The sequence below is a fragment of the Carassius auratus genome, chromosome 46, assembly GCF_003368295.1.
Source record: "Carassius auratus strain Wakin chromosome 46, ASM336829v1, whole genome shotgun sequence".
NCBI classification, from domain to species: domain Eukaryota; kingdom Metazoa; phylum Chordata; class Actinopteri; order Cypriniformes; family Cyprinidae; genus Carassius; species Carassius auratus.
This window is the reverse complement of record NC_039288.1, coordinates 983778-1004287: the sequence shown is the minus strand read 5'-3', so window position 1 is coordinate 1004287 and position 20510 is coordinate 983778. Positions and strand designations below refer to the sequence as shown.

Sequence of the window (20510 nt, the reverse complement as noted above, 5' to 3'; positions counted from 1 at the left end):
ATTAAGGTTGATCTAATAAGAACATCCTTATTAATATTTACAGCAGTCTGTTAATATGTACTGACTGCAAACAGACTCTTTATGCAAGTCACTAGATACAATCCCATGATAATTAAAAATGCAATGTTTCTCCTAAAAAAAAATAAAAAAAAAATGGCAAAGATAAATTAACATTTTATGTTTCACTTGGTAATAAAAATTATTTTAAGTAAAATACAATTATGCAATTATGTAAAACATTGTTTTTTACATGATAATTACATATATAAGAACAAATATTTTAAGCAATATATTATGTATTCACATAATTGAATTTTACACCAAAGCAACGGAACCAAAATTAAATCTTTAATTTCACAAAATCGAAGCCAAACATATTGTTAATTCAATAATCAATTAATTAATCAAATGTATTTAATAATCAACACTAAATTTTTGTGTTTATAAACTTCTTAATTGCACATAAGGGAATCTTTTATTATATAATTATGTTTCTACTGTAGTGGCTGTAAAAGAACAAAACAACAAAACACTTGTTTTCATGACATTTATTAAAACACACATTCGACCCTCCAAAACTGCTTCGGTTGCTGAAAGTTCAGTGCGTAACTACAAATTGTCATGTCCCACAGAACTAAAGTATTCATTAACTAGAGTTCAGTTTAATATGAAATATATTTCCTACCTTTGTGCTTCCTCTAGATGCTCACAGGAGCTGGCTGATGTTAGTGCCTCTTCATCTGACTCGTAAACAGACGTTATCGGTTCTATTAGTGGCTTGTAGTAAATAATTTCAGTCACTGGCGAACAGTTCTTGGAAGATTACTTGAAGTACTGAATACAAGTTAAATAACGGAAATAGTAGTTAGTAATATAATCTGGATTGCAGATATAAGGTAATGTAGTTGGACTACTTTTCCATTACTTTTGACCTAACTCGTTTATTACGAAGGCTTGAATGGGATTATTGTGTACTATATGGGAAAACATGAAAAAACGTCAACTTGGAAAAAAAAAGCAACAACAGCAAAAAAAAATCCCCCCAAAAATAATGTAGGAATCCCTACATTACACGAACAAACATTAATAACCATGAAAACTTGGCCAGGTTTGAAATATTTTTGTCTATATATTATAAAAATGCAAATATTTTGTATATATAATATCATATGATATAATATAATAGTAACGCAAGTTATGTAATCCGATTACTTTTTCCAAGTAACTAGTAAAGTAACAAATTACTTTTTAATGTACAAGAATATATCTGAGTTACTTATATCAAATAAGTAACGCCACTTACTCTGTTTCTCATGTACTGACCGACAGCTCTCCTGTAATAATGTAACACTTAATTAGTTACTTTTTTTAAAAAGTAACGCAATATTGTAGCGCATTACTTTTATAAGTAATTTTCCTCAACAATGCTCTCATGTTATAAGTAGCAGGTTTATCAGGAAACTGAACAGAACTTTGGTGAACAAATGAATTGTGAATAATTTACTGCCATTTTTGTGAATCATACGTAATCATGTAATCCATAAAAAGTAACCGTAATCTGATTACAAACATTTTAAGTATTTATTTTTAAAATTTGGTTAATGTAATTGGTTACTGCATTTCTTGTTTCCTCACTGGGAGTGTATTTGAGGCCTTTGGTTTTGGATGGTTCCTGATGTCTCCTGTATGTTCAGGATGGCTCCAGAGGTGGTGATGTGCGAGACCATGAAAGATGCTCCATACGACTACAAAGCTGACATCTGGTCTCTGGGCATCACGCTGATCGAGCTGGCTCAGATAGAGCCGCCTCACCACGAGCTGAACCCCATGAGGGTCCTGCTAAAAATCGCCAAGTCTGAGCCTCCCACCCTGGAGCGGCCTGCCAAGTGGTGAGCCACAAAGATTTCAGTGACTAACATCATTACTGTAAGATTTCTTCCAAAGATGGGCTGTCCTGTGAGCACAGCTGGGGCTTTTTCTTTGATTTATAGCTTTTAACATTTATGGAATATGACTGAATGTTAAAAAGTTTTTTTTGTATCACTATTGCACAATAAGAGATTGTATCCCCCGCTCGGGTGAACGTTTCATGGTTTTGTATATTTTAGGTCGATGGAATTTAACGATTTCCTGAAAACAGCTTTGGACAGAAACCCTGAGACGAGGCCGACAGCTGCTCAGCTTCTAGACGTAAGGCGTTTCACTCATACACTTGTCATCTGGAGTTTAACACATTGTGATACAGTGTGTGCAAATAAATGTAAGGCCACCGAAAACTTCAAGACTTCCTGTGCTGCTGGATGAAGGGAATTACAGCAGTTTGTATTCTTCCTTTGGGATATTTCTCCACCCTTCTGCTGAGCAAAACAAAATGAAAAAGATCATGTACATATGAACAGCCCAGAATAGTCCTGAATTGGCTTCAGAACGTGCCGGGAGTTTTATTAGAAACAGCGACTCGATAGTTCACATAAAATCGTAAGAGTGAAAGATAAAGATAATGTAAGTGATATGAGCGATTCAAAACACAACCCACGGATCCTCAAACCGTTTCGCCTTCAGTGGATAGTTTACTCTTTGTAGCTTTTACGTTTATTAGTAGTTTTTAGTAATTACAAGTATATCATTAAATGTTACACAATGGTTCAGAGGGGTTTTCTTACAATGTATCAAGTTAATTACATTTTTTATTATTACCATGATTTACAGAAGACAGACGCTAAAAAAGTAATTCAGTATGAAACTCATCAGGCATCATTAAAATGCTCTATTTTGGAATCACAGCGAAGCCCTAAAATCGAATTAATTGTCATTTTTAAATCTTCTATTATCAATCTTTGCCTTCAAACCACTAGATTTGACCTGTTTGTCTGCAAAATGTTTTTAATCTTTGATAATATAATGCAATTTAGTATGATTACTTTCTCTTAATATATTTTAATAACTAAAAGTCAAAATAAGCATGGTGTTCAATTTTTGCATGAATACATCTTTAAAGCAATCATTATTATTTCACCCATATTTTTCCATTTTTATTCACAAAAGTTATTTGAAACATTAAAGTGTACCGTTTAATTGCATTTAATATGATTTCTGTCTATATAATGTCACTTTTATAATTTTAATTTGATGCAGACATCAAAATGGTGTGTCTTGTGTATGAGCCATATTAATTTATTTTTACATTAATAATTTATTTGTACTTCCTACTTAAACTACGAGTAATTTGTGGCTGCTAAATTCTCTGACTATTGATGAGTGTTCAAAGTTAATTCTGTGGTCTGCAGAGCACAATACTCAATGTAAAGGAACTTCAGCTCACTTTCTGATAGCACTCTCACTTCTGGGTGTTTCATGTTACATATTCATTTAACGCTCTGCTGCATACAAAGCAGCCTGGAAGACAGGTGTTTGTTGGGCTAAAGGTGAAATTAATATGCGGCACACGCATTTCAGTGAAGCGTTGTGTGCTAAGTTCATATATCTCTGTTATATCCTGAGTGCCAAACATTTACTGCAAAGTCAAAGTGTTTATAAGTCGGACTGTAGTTTAAACTGATCATCAAAAACTAAAGTGGAGGTCAAGAGACCTTAACATACCTGAAACAGCATCACATGCATCTAAAGACATCATATGAATGTTCCACAGAAGCAACTTTTATACAAAGTCGGTGTTGGCAACATTGGTTATTTTCTGCTAACTATGAATTGGGAAGCAGTTAATGATGCATGTTGTGTGAACTGGGCTGTAGTTTCTTCATTGGTTGTTTTTGCAGTAATGGATATTGCTGGCTGTATGTTTTTAATGCTTGACTCGCCCTCACAAACGCTCAGCAGCTGCGACGCTTCAATTAAACAAGGTGCAACTCAGCTGAATAATAGATGAGAGCAGCATTTCTCTCCATTACACTGCTGCTTTCACAGTTCAGTCCTGAGTACCTGAGCACCGCACAACCTTCATCTCACTCAGCTCTTCTCCTAATTAAACCCCAGACTCTCTCAAGAATATTTTATTTTTAAAAAAAATTTTTTTAATGAAAAGCCAACTTCGCAGATTTCAGGTGAAATACCATGCCAACACAAGTCCTATGACAATCTGAAAGGTCAAGGATGGGCATTTGAAACACTTTTCAATGAGTGGCATGTTATTGTTATGCACAAATAAATAACTGCTATGGAGTTACTGCTATGTGTAATCCTCCCATGTGTGTGCTGTGTTTCAGCATCCTTTCGTCAGTTCGGTGAAGTCCAACCGTCCGCTGAGAGAGCTGGTGGCCGAGGCCAAGGCTGAGGTGATGGAGGAGATCGAGGACAACCAAGAAGAAGCAGAAGACGAGGACCCTGCTGACCTCTCACCTGTACAGGTCTGACATCTCTCACTCATCACCCCTGTGTCTCTGTTTCACACAGCTCTCAGTGTATGCAGATAGAGGGTACAAATAATGCACTGCTCATGGAAAAGTGCTTAGGGCGTATAGAGAGACATATTTGTGTAGTGGTTTGAAAACTGTAATTGTTATTGTATGGAAAGTTTATTCCATCATCATTGCAGGTGTATATGTGAAGGACAAAAGCAGCACAAACATGACAAGAACACAATGAATTATGCAGATATGTGCTCATTTTAGTTATGTAACTATACAGTAAGCATGTTTTATGTAAAAACAAAACACCTGGATGATCATTGCCAAAATTAGATGCATGTAGCAGAGCAGGGAATGCTGTGTCCCACAATGCAATGCAGTGATGAAGTAATTACAGCCAGAAGTCTTAAACACTTCCAATGTGGTCTCCCATCCAAATGCTGACCAAATTAAACTTTGCTAAGTGTCCAATATCAGATTGTGCATTTCTCTGGTTGTATGGCTAATGTTTCAGTGTCTGACTTTAAAAAAGTCTAAATTCACTCTTCCGCAAATTAATGCCTTAAAATGTCTTAAATAGCTGCAAAAAGTAATCAATTCTTAGTAATGGCAATAAATGTTGCATGCACTGCAAAAAATGAATATCTTGCTCAGTATTGTTTTTTCTTGGTTTAGTAATACATATATCTAAACATTCTAACCTCAAGATACTTGGGATGCAGAATGAAGATTTCATGAAGTGTTGTTGAACAAAAGTTTTTGCTAAAAACAAGAACAGATCTGTCAGTGGAGTAAAAAAAAAAAAAAAACGTGTTTTCCCTTTGAATGAAGTTGCTGACAGATATTTGTTCTTGTTTTAATCATAGACTCACTTCATTTTTATAATTTTTCAGAAAATGGGACTTGTCATTTTGCTTCAAGTAAATGCATCTTGATTTAAGAATCTTTAGACATTGCACAGGAAAGCAAGACAAACATACCGAGGAAGAACAGCGCTTTTTGCAATGTAATTAGGATATATATTTTACCTTCATGCATTTGGCAGATGCTTTTATCCACAATGACTTACATTGCACTTAAGTTAGACATACATTTTATAAGTTCTTGCGTTCCCTGGGATTGGAACCAATGATCTTGGCGTTGCAAGCGTCATGCTCTACTGTTTGAGCTATAGGAAGGTAGTGTTTGAGACCACAGCTGCTTGAATCCAAAGCTATTTTTTTGTATAATAAATAAAAGTGATCTGTTATAAGTTGTATATTTAAAGCTTTGAAGTTCATTCATTGTATACTCACTAGACATTTTTTATTAAGATAGCATATTGACATATTATACATACTTAAAAGGTCTAAAATCTGAAATGTACCTTCTTAAAACCTGTAGAAACCCCCTATAGCGAGGTGTGTGCAAAACGAAACCAGCCCAATCACTATTAGAAACTAGCCTAATCGGGTTTTATTTACATGGTTTTGGACTCCCCTCGGTCAACTACTGTTTCGGGGGTGATCACTTTAATCCGTAAACTAAAAAACAACCTGCGACAACAGTGTAAAAGTAGCCCAATTCCACTGTAAAACCAAGGACTTGGCAACCCTGCCCTCTAGTTTCCCATTACAAAAGGCACTGGGCGTCCTACACCTTGAAGTAGCCTTCAAAGCACAATATTGTTGTTGCTTCTCTTCCGCTCATGTAATCTGACTGTAACAGAAACTGTGCCCCCACCCAACTTTCACATCCATTAAAAGATCTATTCTAGGCCGTTCACAGTACATGTGTTGACGTGGTACAGTGTGCTCCAAAATACTTCCGCTTCTCATCTGGCCTTCACTTAAAAATGAAACAAAAGACATGCTGTCCATATTACTTTAGAGTTAAAGCACCGGACAATAGGCCAGCAGCTGTATATGAGTTTGCTGTTGGTTCGTGGCCTGTCGCCAACTTTAGCCTTATTAACAGCACTAAATCATCTCTGTTTTCTCAGTCAGTTTTAGTACTGGGGCAATCATAGCATTGTTGGTTTACTCTGACAAATTGTAGAAAACCAAGCTTGGCCTCCAGTCCTATAATGCCACTTTCTGTCTGTTATTTCTAGGCCCCCATCAAAGACCCATCAGAAACTTGTGAGACCAGTTTATATGGGGACCATCGCCAAAATGAAGCTCCAATTGAGCTTGAAGAGGAGCCCAGGACTCCTGTGTCCACCGAAACTCCTTTGAAAGAGCAGGAGGATGATCTCAGTGACAGGTTGCCAGAGGAAGATCACGACAAACCTGAGAGCGAGGAATCAGGTAAGACCTCCAGCTCTGACTCTGGCATCGATGATGGAAAAAGTACACCCACCTCCGAGGAGGATGCCAAGGTGGTCGAGAGCACCGAACCAGAGCTGCCTGTGGTGAGAACACCAGAATCTTCAGAGTCATCCGAATCTTCCACAGAGCAACCCTCTAAGAAACTGGAGGAACCAGAGGATGCTGACAATCCAAGGGAGATGCCTAGCCAGCAACCACACGACATGCTGAACCAAACCGAGTCCAAGGAGCCGACCAACCGCATGTCTGGGATGAGCAACAGGTCCTCTTTGACTGGCGAGGATGTGGAAAGTTTGCTGCCTCATGCCAACGGCAGGTTATCAAAACGATACTCTGATGTGACAAGTGAGAACATGGACATCAGCCTGAACATGTCCGGTGATATGTCCGTCAACAAAGACTTGGGCACCATCTCTTTACGGGTGAGTCTGTGTTTGAGTCATGTTTTCATTTAAATTGGACATGTTTGCTGATCTTCTATCCAAGAAGGTCTGATGTAAAAGAAAACTTTATCACAGTGCTTGAATTAGCTGATTCTTTTCAGTGAACTTGTTAAATCGGGTGACAATTGCACTGAATGATTAATTTGTGTGTAGCTTGTTTGCAATCACGTGATTCTGATGACACGGATAGGAAGTGTAAAGCAGAATGAAAAAGATGGAGGAAAGTCCGTAATGTGCTGGTTTAGACAGTATTACCAGAGAAATGTGTAAACAGAAAATCACATCATATGTTGAACGTTATCCTAGTTATTAAAGAGGAATGTTTTTTTAACTAGATTGAAATGATTGTCTGCTAACGAGGCGGTGGATATAGGCTAAGCAACTTGCAAACAATCTATTTCAAGTGATTCCCACATTTATATGAAATTATTTATATACAGGCTATGTGGCCACTGGTCCTGTTATCAGCACATAAAACTAAACTTTTATTCAAACTCTGGTTTGGTTTCACCGATTCGAACGATCCAATCAGAGCGAGTCTCTAGTCGACAGCTCACCGATTCGAACGATCCAATCAGAGCGGGTCTCTAGTCGACAGCTCACCGATTCGAACGATCCAATCAGAGCGAGTCTCTAGTCGACAGCTCACCGATTCGAACGATCCAATCAGAGCGGGTCTCTAGTCGACAGCTCACCGATTCGAACGATCCAATCAGAACGGGTCTCTAGTGGACAGCTCACCGATTCGAACGATCCAATCAGAGCGAGTCTCTAGTCGACAGTTCACCGATTCGAACGATCCAATCAGAGCGAGTCTCTAGTCGACAGCTCACCGATTCGAACGATCCAATCAGAGCGAGTCTCTAGTGGACAGCTCACCGATTCGAACGACCCGATCAGAGCGAGTCTCTAGTCGACAGCTCACCGATTCGAACGATCCAATCAGAGCGAGTCTCTAGTCGACAGCTCACCGATTCGAACGATCCAATCAGAGCGGGTCTCTAGTCGACAGCTCACCGATTCGAACGATCCAATCAGAGCGGGTCTCTAGTCGACAGCTCACCGATTCGAACGATCCAATCAGAGCGAGTCTCTAGTCGACAGCTCACCGATTCGAACGATCCAATCAGAGCGAGTCTCTAGTCGACAGCTCACCGATTCGAATGATCCAATCAGAGCGAGTCTCTAGTGGACAGCTCACCGATTCGAACGATCCAATCAGAGCGAGTCTCTAGTCGACAGCTCACCGATTCGAACGATCCAATCAGAGCGAGTCTCTAGTCGACAGCTCACCGATTCGAACGATCCAATCAGAGCGAGTCTCTAGTCGACAGCTCACCGATTCGAACGATCCAATCAGAGCGAGTCTCTAGTCGACAGCTCACCGATTCGAATGATCTATCTATATATATATATATATATATATATATATATATATATATATATATATATATATATATATATATATATATATATATATATATATATATAAATATAAATATAACTTTATTACACTTCTATCTGCAACCTACCTACTCAATACTATACTGTTAAAGAGATAGTTATAAGTTGCTGGTAGCCATTGACTTCCATAGTATTTATTTTTTATTTTTCATACTACAGTATGAAAGTCAATATCTAACAGCAACTGATAACCAGCAACTACCAGCAACTCCAACATCCTTAAAAAAATCTTCTTTTATGTTCAGCTGAAGAAAGAAACTAATACAGATTTAGAATAACTTCTTATTTTTGGGTCAACTTAAATGTGCATTTCCAGGAGTCAAAATATGTAATATTATCTTAGTAACTGCACTTATGAAAGGATTGTTAGTGCTTTAAAACCTCAACTCCCCTTCTGGTGCAATCAAAGTGTGTGCCGGATCTGTACACATGGATCCCTGCATAGAACACCAATCACAAACCTGGTCTTTAACACTCCTGCTTTCACTTATACTGTGACTTGAGCTCTCTTTCGCTATGTGCTCGTCTGTTTACCGTCTCAGCGCCAGATGCGCAGCAGAACAGAGCCCTGCTTATGAGAGCCGCGGAAGGTTCTGGAGCAGGGCGTCACTCTCAGCAGTACAGTGAAGGTACAGAGCTCAAACAGGGTGTGGACGCTGTCAAACAGAGCCCAGTCTGTCTGCAGACACCAGCAGAAACCATCCTTACCACACCCGCTTCAACTCTGTGCGGAGAGACACGTTTCTCTACTGTAATTCTGGACTAAATCTCACTCACACTAAAACAGATTCATTAATCCTCAATATGAACAAAAAGTGTGAAATACAAACTCAGAATATGACTCAAACCTGCAATAACTAAATAAAAGGACACGAATATCCTTTATGTATTTAATACTATTTAATTAACCAGTGTCTTTGTTGCTGTTAACTTTCGAAGATCCGATGCAACCGTACTAATAAGCAAAAATTACTTTACATAAACATGGCTTTTGTGATTCAATTATTAATTGCTGAATGGTGATGATTTTTCTTCTGTGTCCTATTCTTTATGTTTAAGCTGCATCCTCTACTGTATTTTATTTATTTATTTAAACATTTCCTTCAGCCCGAGGCTTATGTATTGCACTTTTGGTGTGAAAGAATCTTTAAATTTGCCAAAAATAGAACTTTTTTTAATTAAAAACAGACAAGCAGTCCTAGCCCAGGTGAGATTAAAAAAGCAGAAGTAGCATTACTTTTCATAAAAAGTAATTAAGTAATGCTATTAGTTTCTTTTTTAGGGAGTAACACAATATTGCAATGCATTACTATTAAAAGTGACTTCCCCAACACTGATTATAACAAGAATTCACCTTTAAAACTAAAAACAGTCCAGTACTGTAAGTTAATCGAATGATTTCTGCAAAAGTCCTTAAAAGAGACTCCCGAAGCAGCATGGCCAAGCAACAGCCCTGTAATTTACTGACAACCCTGCAATTTAAGTCATGATTTCTGTTTTGTAGGTTTAACAAAGCAAAATCTTGCCAAACAAAGGAAGTGTTTCCAAGGTCTCTGAAAACCTGCTTTAATTCTCAGTCAAGTCAGATTTATTAATGTAGCGCTTTACACAGCTTTGCAGAAAATTATGATGTTATTGTTTATATCATTTTAATATTTTGACGCCTTACAGTCCCATTTTGCAGTTAGAACTGGCTGATAATGGGGTTTACATTTTTTGTGTAAATACAAAATAATCAAGCAGCTGTGGTTTGCTCTATATAGTAAATATTCTCACCCTAAATGAGTATTTTTTTGTGTATGTGGAGAAACATGGACATATTTTTATATCCAGCTTCGATAATGAACTAGATTATAATATTATTGATAATAATCCTTGAAAAGAAAAAAGTGTCAGGTTTTCCATTTCCATTTTCAACTATAATAATGTTTCTTGAGCAGTAAATCATCATATTATTCTGATTTCTGAAGATCATGTGACACTGAAGACTGGAGGAATGATGCTGAAAATACAGCGGAGCATCACAGAAATACATTACACTTTAAAGTATATTAAAATACCAAAACATTTTAGAATACAATCCTAATGAATACAAATGATAAGAAAAAACTAAGATGAAACATGGTTATTTCAACAACAAAACATTAAATGTGAAATTATAATGAAGGGAAATATGGGAATGTCAATTTAAGTTTTTTTTTCTACTTGCAAAACCGTTTTTTACTGTAAAATTACAAGCAATGTCCATTATAGTTTTTAACCATACTGTGTAGTAAGGGGACTTTCAGTCTTTTACAGTTAAAATCATGCTCTTTCTTTACAGTGTGTCTATATACAGTGCACTGCCTTCGCCCATAGACTTTATTGTGCTGCGCTATAATCTTCAGAAACTGGTTTTGAACCCGGAACATTACTTTAAATGAAGTCATTCATTTGTTGCATATTTCAGGCGACCCGTCTGTGAAGCTCACGTCAGATTTTCCATCCATTCCTCCCAAACGCTCTTTGTCTCTGGTGCATTCAGCATTGTGCATCAGTCACTGTGTGATGGTTGTTGAAGGCACCAGAGGACGGCCTCGTTTCTCCTGTTTCTCCAGCATGATTCAGACACTGCTCTTCAGTTCTGATACCGTGTGATCAGTCTGCTTCAGTAACAGGTTTAGCAAACACTGGTGCATGCACGCTGCATCGTGTGGAAACCACATCACAGGATACAGCGGCTGTGACTGTTTGCTCAGCTGCGCTCAATAGACACAGGTCTGAGAAGTGATGATGACCAGAGCCAATAAAACACCATTTCAACAGTCAAACCACAACGCATCCAGATCATTCACTGCTTTATAGTTTGTTTTTCCACAAATATGTTTTTTTGAGAGAGAGAGAGAGTCTCAATCTGTCGTTCTCGTTCTGCTCAGGACTTCCTGTCTGAACAGGATAACAGCAATCTCACTGCTTCCTGTTCACATCCTTCACATGGTGTTGCTTACTCATTTCATCTTTCTTGCTCTAGTTCAACTGTTCATTATGACTCCGACTCTATCAATCAGTGTTATTTTATTATATGCATGCATGTATATTAATATGAATACACTGAAGTTCAAGATTTTTAATGTTTTTAAAGAAGTTTCTTCAACTTTTATTTGATCAAAAATACAGAACAGACAGTAATATTGTGAAATATTATTGCAATTTAAAATAACTACTTCCTGTTTTTCATTTACTTCAAACTGTAATTTATTTCTGTGATGCTCCGCTGTATTTACAGCATCATTACTGCAGTCTTCAGTGTCACATCATCTTCAGAAATCATGAAAATATGATGATTTATTATCAATGTTGGAAAATGTTGTGCTGCTTCATATTTTTTAGGAACCCGTGATACTTTTTTAAGCATTTTTTGATGAATTATTTCTTTATTATTATTACTTTTTTTTTATCAATCGAACACATCGTTGTTGAATAAAAGTATTAAATACTTAAAAAATGTAAAAAAAATTAAAATAAAAACATTTACTGACCCCAAACTTTTTAGCTGTAGTGTATATTGTGACTAAAGATTTATATATTTTTTTTCTTAATTTTAATTAAAGAATCAAAAAAAAAAACAAACAAGTATCACGTTTTAAAAAATATTAAGGAGCTGTTTATCAGTTATTTTTCACAACATTTCTATTATTATATTTTAAATCAAATAAATGCAGTCTTGATGAGCAGAAGAGACTTCTTTGAAAGAAAAAATAAATCTTAATGATCCCAAACTTTTGAATGGTAGTGTGTAGTTTATTTATTTATATATATATTTTTAATAAAGGTTTATAATATTAGTGGTTAAACTAAATGAAAGAAGAACTGTTTTGTTGGCAACTACCTGTTGCTCATGGTCAAGTTTTCAGATAACAATCATTTTATTTCAATTAACAAATATTTGTAGTGGTTTGTTTAATAACCCCACAAGCAAGTCTTTCTGCTTGTCTTTCCTTTCCTTTATATATTTTTTAATCCACAGTTCCCTAAAATCCTGCTCCCACACCCATTACATGCTCCTTTCTCATGTTTTTCTCACTACCGTTTCTCTCTCATTTGTTTTTCCACCAGGACTCCAAGAAGACGCTCAAGCGCACGCGTAGGTTCCTGGTGGACGGTGTGGAGCTGAGCGTCACCACCTCGAAAATCATCTCAGATGACGAGAAGAAAGACGAGGAGATGAGGTTCCTCAGGCAAGTTCACTCTTTAATCAAACTAAAACTCAAACTCAAAAAAAAAAAAAAAAACCTGGCAATGTTTTCCCACTTGTTCTTGCATCTCGGCTGAGTAAACAGACTATTTTAGGCCTCAGATCCAAGACTTGGGTCTGAATGGGACATAAATACACAAGGGAAGCTTGTGTAGAGCCAGAGGAAGTGTGCCGCTGTTACAGAACAAACCGAGAGATCAGATCTCCCTTAAACACATCAATCCATTATCTGGATTCTGGTGAAACACCTCACATGCTGGTAGTAGATTATATATGATGTGTTTCACACACACACACACACACACACACACACACGCAGTGCACGTCTGATCCCCAAAACTACACACCTCTGCCATCTAGTGGTGTGATAGTGAAGTTACATGAGGTTTTTTAATCAATCAGCTGACCTCAGGAAAGAGCACAGCTTCATCTCAGTCTCACAGAGAACACATCCAGGTCATATTATACCCAAAAACAATATTCTGTATATACTGTACACACACACACACATACTGTACACACACACACATACATACTGTACACACACACACATACTGTACACACACATATACATACTGTATACACACACACACACACACACACACATATTCATCTTAAAGGGACAGTTCACCCAAAACGGAGAGTTCAGTCATCATTTACTCGCCGTCCTATCGTTACAAACCTGTATGCAGAACACAGCAGAAGGAGCTAAACCACACTGACTTCACTGTATGGAGAGATTTCAACACATATGTTTGACAGAAGAAAGAGTGTCGTACAGTTGTGGAATGGTATGCTCAAATATGTGTTTATGTTCGTTCATGCACCCAGGCGTCAGGAGCTTCGGGATCTGCGTCTGCTGCAGAAAGAGCAGCATCGAGCCCAGGCTTTGCTCAACCTGAAGCTGAAAGATCAGCGGGAGCAGATGCAGCGCAGATTCGACCAGGAGATGAGCGTGAGCGTCTCGGACACTCTCTAGACATTAGCAAATGAAGACCGGACACTGCCTCAGGTCGTCCCAGATCAGGAGGAGTGTGTTCTTCATCAGGTTTGGAGAAGTGTAGCATTGCATCAGTGTCTCATCAATGGATGCTCTGCAGTGAATGGGTGCCGTCAGAATGAGAGTCTGATAAAAACATCACAATAATCCACAGCACTCCAGTCCATCAGTGAACATCTGGAGAAGACAAAAGATGAAACACATCCAGCATTAAGATGATTTTAACTCATATAGGACTCCATAATCCATAATAATGCTTCCTCCAGTGAAAAAGTGTTCTGGTCTGAATCAGGAGAAAAATCTGCACCATCTTTAAGATAAAACAGCTCTAAACATTAATGCTTTTGGCTAATCAAATCTGATGGACTGGAGTGCTGTGGATTATTGTGTTTTTATCAGCTGGATTCTGACGGCACCCATTCACTGCAAAGCAAGTCATGATGCAATGCTACATTTCTCCAGATCTGATGAAGAAACAAACTCAGCTACATCTCAGACGGCCTGAGGCTATATATGTGTATATAAGTTTGGAAGGGTTAATTAAAGAGTGCATTTAATTGGTCTACATTTCTGGAAGAGGAGAAAAACTTAAAGTATTGCTAATATTGCACGCTTGTGTAGAATGTTAATAGATAGTGCTGAGATCTCACTGTGTGGCTTTGCTCGCAGGCCAAGAAGAAATACTACGACACTGAGCTGGAGACGCTGGAGAAACTGCAGAAGCAGACCATCGAGAGAATGGAGACGGAGCACACGGTGCACCTGCGGGAAGAGGGCAAACGCATCCGCGCCGAACAAGAGAAAGCCTTCAGCAAGTTCCTGGAGCAGATGAAGCACAGGAAGAAAGAGGCGAGACACGTTCAGAGTCACTGAGGAGTCACTATACTCACTAAACTAAAGACTCAGACTTTATTGGGAATACATTTCCATTATTATAATGAAATAAAATGATGAATTATATTTAACTAAACATAAATAAACGTAATAATGAAAACACAAGCATATAACTAAATAACTAAACGTTAAACTAGAATTAAAATAAAAACTGAAAATATAGAAAAATAAAAGCAAATTCAAATTATAAATAAAAATGTAACGTCCAATAAATTCAGTTTCCATTATTATAATGAAATAAATTTATTAATATATTTAAGTGTGCAAATCATATCAAAATTTTTTAGAAGTGATGATTAAGAAATATTGAATAATTTAAGAAAGTCCAAAGTCTATAGCAGTAACAACAAAGACGAACAAAATTGTTGGAATCATTTTCAGGAAGTTTTTCTTTTTTTTTCGTGAATGATGAAAACATTGACAGCCAATCAGAATCCACACGATTTTAACGAGCTCTGGCATTTAAGAGTAAAATCTGACCTGTATGTTTTATAAATCTAACATCACTGGTTATGATTATTATTATTATTTTTAAAGATAACAAAGATCAGATGAAACAAAACAGGATTGACAGGACTTTATTAAATTTTTTCAAAAGTGGAGTAAACATCTAGAAGCAATATGGTTGATTCAGAGAAAAACTGACTATAGTTAATGACTATATATTGGCAAAATTTATAGGAAGCGGTTAGGATGTAACTTTAATTTTATTAAGAAAAAAAAAAAAGAACACATTTAGATGTTCTGTGCTGAAGAAACTCTGACACCTAACATATCGTCTTACATATAATATAACGAGTGTAAGAGAGCATTATTATCTTTCAACAAAGAATGAAACACTTGTATCTTTTATTTTGTCTCAGGTCAAACAAGAAGTGGAGAAACTGCCCCGGAGTCAGAGGAAAGAAAGTCTGAAGATCAAGATGAACGACTTTCAGCAGCTGAAATCAGACGAGGTCCGTTTAAACCTTAAAGCGGTGTGTGCAAACACTGAACCGAGCCGCTCAAAGGTTTGTGTGTCGTGTCTGTGCAGGAAGAGAAGTTCCTGGCAGATCAGAGGGATTTTCTGGACTCGACTCTGAAGAGCATCATCGCTCAGAACAAGAGGGAGATCTCCGAGACGGAGCGCCAGTGTCTCGCCAAGAAACACAATCTCCTTAGAGGTATACATGCGCTCAGACCAGAGCATCCTTGTCTTTTACGAAGACCACGTGCTTCTAACCCGAGTGCTGTTGTCTTGTGTCAGAGCGAGAAGCCACCGTGTGGGATCTGGAAGAGAAGAACTTGCACGAGAGACACCAGCTCCTCAAACAGCAGCTGAAGGACCAGTACTTCCTGCAGAGACACCAGCTCCTCAAGAAACACGAGAAGGTCTGCAAGCATCCTCCAACCATCCCAGTCTTTCTTCATCTTTACTGCTTTTCCATTCACACGGTGCTGGTGTCCATCTGAAAGAGAGAGCCATCCTGCATCTCCACCGATAGACTGACCGCATTACTACCTGGACTGCTCTTCACCTGATGAGAGAACCTGGAAATAATCATTCAAATACATAATAAATAAATAAATAAATAAATTAAAATATTATTATTATTTTTTAAAATATAATAAAGTAAAATAAAATAAAATAATAAAATAAGATAAAATAAAAATAAAATTAAAATAATTAAAATAAAATAATAAAATAAAATAAGATAAAAAAATAAATAAAAAATAAAATAAAAAATAAAATAAAAATAAAAAGAATACAAATAAAATAATAAAATAAAATAATACAAATAAAGAATAAATAAAAAAATTATAAAAAAATATAAATAAATAAAATAAATAAATAAAATAAAATAGTATAAAAGTGGGTAAGTCATGTAATTATTCTCTGTTTTAAATTACTTTCTAGGTTAGACATTCATATCAGTTATTATTACTGTTGATTAGATTAAAATTAGCTAATTTTGGTATTTTGCTTTTCAATGATTTAGTCGAACTGCTTCATTAATCAGTATGAATAAGTTAATAATAATAATAATAATAATAATAATAATAATAATTATTATATTAATAATAAAAAAGTGAAAAAAAAGAATACATAACCAAAACTGAACTCCAACTAAAAATAAAAATAAGCACAATAATAACACAAGCATATAATAAAAATAATTAAGATAAAACCTTAAAATCTAAAAATAAAAGCTAATGTAAAATATTGCAGAAAAAAACACTATAATATTATATAATACTAAAATAACATTTTTTTGATTCAGTTCAAATCTGTCTAAATGATTCATTAGCAAAACTGAATTGAACAGTGAAATCGTGCCTTTTTTGGTCTTTGTATGGTGTAGCTCTCTTTAGTGTTTGAGTTGTTTTTTAGACTCGAGCCTCACATGACCCCGTGTGTGCTGTCACAGGAGCAGGAGCAGATGCAGTGCTACAACCAGCGGATGATCGAGCTCCTCAAGGCCCGACAGCAGCAGGAGAAGAACAGACTGCCCAAGATCCAGCGCAGCGAGGCCAAGACACGCATGGCCATGTTCAAGAAGAGCCTGAGGATCAACTCCAGCGGGAGCTCCTCAGAAGACCGAGAGAAGACCAAGCAGGTAAAGCGTGTGTGTCTGACGGCCAGCACGTGTCCTCCTCTCAGAGACCTTGACCTCTCTCTCTCTCTCTCTGTGTTCAGTTCTCCAGGCTGGAGGAGAAGAGGCAGAAGGCCGAGCGATTGCACCAGCAGCAGAAACACGAGAACCAGATGAAGGAGAAGATCAGCGAGTGTGAGGGAAACGCCAGAGAACTGCAGCAGCTGCAGGTGAGCACAGTTTTTCCAGCGGTTTAGAAAGGACGTGTCAGAATACACTACATTGGCTGATGCATGCCTTTTTTTGTTACAATTTTTTTAGAAGCACTTGTGCATGCATTTACTGCACTTACACATTGCATAAATAATGTTAGGAAATTACTTTAATTTAAAATAGATAAATATGAAAGTAAGTGTTGTCAAACGATTAATCCTTTCCAAAATAAAAGTTTTTGTTTACATAGTATACGTGTTTTGCTGTTTTATGAATGAGTCAGTTAATCGATGCTTCATCTGATTTGTTCAATTATTTAATTTATTATTTTTGTCATCCAACTTATTTTATGTTCCACATGGCAATCAAACATTACTGGCGGTTTTTCCTCATTGAAATTAACTTGCTATATTTTTGTTTGATAGTGTAATTTAATATTTTGTATTTCTATTGGAATTTATGGTAATCATATTTATGCAATAGCTATGATCCAGTTATTACCTTTTAAATATTTTTCGAGCCTCGACCTGAGAATGACATTTCCAGCTTAACTGTTGTAACTCTTGAATGCTTTAGAGCACAGACTTAAGTTTGGACAGTTTTATTATTATTATTATTATTATTTTTTTTTTTTTATTTTTTTTTTTAAGAAGACATAAATCTAAACAAAATGAAATTGTGTTCCGAATTTGAGGTTGATATCACAAAAGAATGCCAGATTTAGTTTGCTTCGCAGTACCAAATGTTTCTGCTAGAGAAAAATAATTTTCCATGTTTCCAATGCAAGTGTGACTGTTTTTTTTTTATTAGATTTTTATTATTTTTATTTACATCCATTATTTTTGTTTGTGTTCACATGCCAAGTGCCAAAACATTCACCAAGTTTGGTACCATTTAGGCGAAGAAAAGCAAAAAAAGAATAAAAATAAAAACATAGTCAAACGACAAAAGAGGTGTCTTTGCTCAAGTGATGTTACACAGCAATTTTAAACACATTTTCTTGAATCTTTGTTGGAATTAATTTGTTAAATCTTAAATCACACAAATGTAGCAACTCACCAGTATAAACGTAAATATGCATCAGATACAATATGCATCAAACGACTAAACATGCGTCTTTGTTTTCAAGCCGCTCACACTACAGTGGTGCTCAGTCAAAAACAGATGCGCTTTCAGATGTGTGCGTGATGTGTGTTCCTGTCCTGATCTGTGTGAGTGTCTCCTGCAGAACGAGAAGTGTCACCTGCTGATAGAAAACGAGACGCAGCGTCTGAAGTCTGTGGACGAGCAGCACAACCAGCAGCTGAAGGAGTGGAAGGAGCACCTCAAGCCCAGGAAGAAGGTCTGGCATAAAGCAAACTATAGAAACATTAGTGTTTAAAGGACAGTGATGAGAGGGAGCGTGTGCTTAACTGTGAGTGAATAAACATCCTCTCTCTCAGGTTCTGGAGGAAGAACTGAACCAGAAGAAGAAAGAACAGGAGATCTTCTTCAAGATGAGTGAAGATTCCCAGTGTCAGAACGTCAGCTCACCAAACAAAGTCACCAAGTTCCTCCCGTACATCGACTCGTCCACCACATGAGTCAGATCGCTCTGTAAGTGCCCAGGAATCAGTGCATGCAGTTAAACAGCAGGCGACGGAGACGGAGGTACATCGATGGATTCATTTAAACGCTGCTGAATCAGGAATCGAACTGCCTTACTAGAACAGCTTGCCTTAGTTTACTTACACTTAGTTTGTATCGCCAAATGTATTGTTACAAACCTTGCATATTCTTGTTTTTATGTTTTCTATGATCAGTTAATATATGCATATATATATATATATATATATATATATATATATATATATAAAGTTGCTGCTTTTCTCTTTTCTTTTATAACCAGTTTCCTTGTACAAATGTTTAAATGCTGAACAAAGGAACTTTTTCTGAAAAAGGATTGGTACGTTAAGTTTAGTGTTTTTGTTGTTTTATGTATTAGACGGCAACTGATTTGCCACTTTTATTATTCTGCAGTGTTCAGCTAAATGTGAGTTTATTGGCACATTTACTGTAAAAGCGTCTCACTGGACGAGACCAGAGCGATCCAAAGTTGACGGCTTCAGAAATGTGTTGACCCGTGTTTTCTGGTTTATTAGTGCTGTCTGTTACTGTCACCTAACCAAAGTGCAATACGTTGTTGTGTTCCCATTTTATACGTGTTATTATTTTACATCGGTCATTTGAAGGATTTATATTTACAATACCTGAAGCCTGAAGGTATGAGGATTTAATGTCTTTTTTATGTCTGTGGAGCACAATGTCGTCTGTAACTCTGAGATGATGAGATACTGTCCTGTCAGAGCATCTAGAATAATAAATGAGATGTTTATCTTTTTGGTTTGGTCATTTTCTTTGAGGATTTAGCATTAGATTTACATTTTATGGAATAGCCGTTTTAGCAAAAAAAACACCGTCATGTTGATCTTCTGTTGAGGAGTTGTATTAAACACCGTCATAATAATTACTATTACTAATAGTATAGGTAAAAGATCATACAAAAATGTGTTGTCCCCATTTTCTGATTCATAGTTTAAAACCAAGTGAGATTTTAATATTTTGAGCTCTGAACTAGAGATGGTCATATTGTAGCTGCAGTGTTAGTTACTCAATATTTAATCAAATCAATATGACACTGGCACACAGCTGGGATTCATCTGAAACCGCAAAGAAAGCTCTTCCTCGTGTCATATTGCTCAAACTCTGCACAGTTACACTAAATAGTTAAAACACTTATGAAACATTATTACAATTTAAGAGTCTATTTTATATTTTGAATACCAATATATTTTTAAAATGTAATTTGTTTCTGTGATGGAAAAACTGAAGACACTGCTGAAAATACAGTGTCACATGATCCTTCAGAATTCATGATCAATATTATAATAATAACAATAATAATTGTATATATATTCCCCCCCCCAAAATAATTACAGCCTTGGTGAATATGACACTTCTTTCATAAATCTTAATG

General features: G+C 36.6%; 1 protein-coding gene across 2 annotated transcripts in view; it reads left to right on the top strand.

The window, feature by feature from the left end:
- Positions 1-19876, top strand: part of LOC113063819 (serine/threonine-protein kinase 10-like) — a 38780-nt gene extending 18904 nt beyond the window's left edge. The window contains exons 6-19 of one of the 2 annotated variants that reach the window (XM_026234164.1): positions 1695-1889; positions 2109-2190; positions 4224-4364; positions 6457-7095; positions 12676-12797; positions 13646-13769; positions 14484-14663; positions 15572-15664; positions 15742-15871; positions 15955-16079; positions 17117-17305; positions 17386-17511; positions 18723-18836; positions 18937-19876. In XM_026234164.1, coding sequence (XP_026089949.1) covers positions 1695-1889; positions 2109-2190; positions 4224-4364; positions 6457-7095; positions 12676-12797; positions 13646-13769; positions 14484-14663; positions 15572-15664; positions 15742-15871; positions 15955-16079; positions 17117-17305; positions 17386-17511; positions 18723-18836; positions 18937-19077 — 2401 coding nt within the window. In that variant the 3' untranslated portion in view covers positions 19078-19876. Of the gene's footprint in view, positions 1-1694; positions 1890-2108; positions 2191-4223; positions 4365-6456; positions 7096-12675; positions 12798-13645; positions 13770-14483; positions 14664-15571; positions 15665-15741; positions 15872-15954; positions 16080-16143; positions 16258-17116; positions 17306-17385; positions 17512-18722; positions 18837-18936 lie in introns of those variants that run through there. The other variant, XM_026234165.1, reaches the window with a different exon arrangement.
- The last annotated feature ends 634 nt before the right edge of the window (positions 19877-20510 follow it).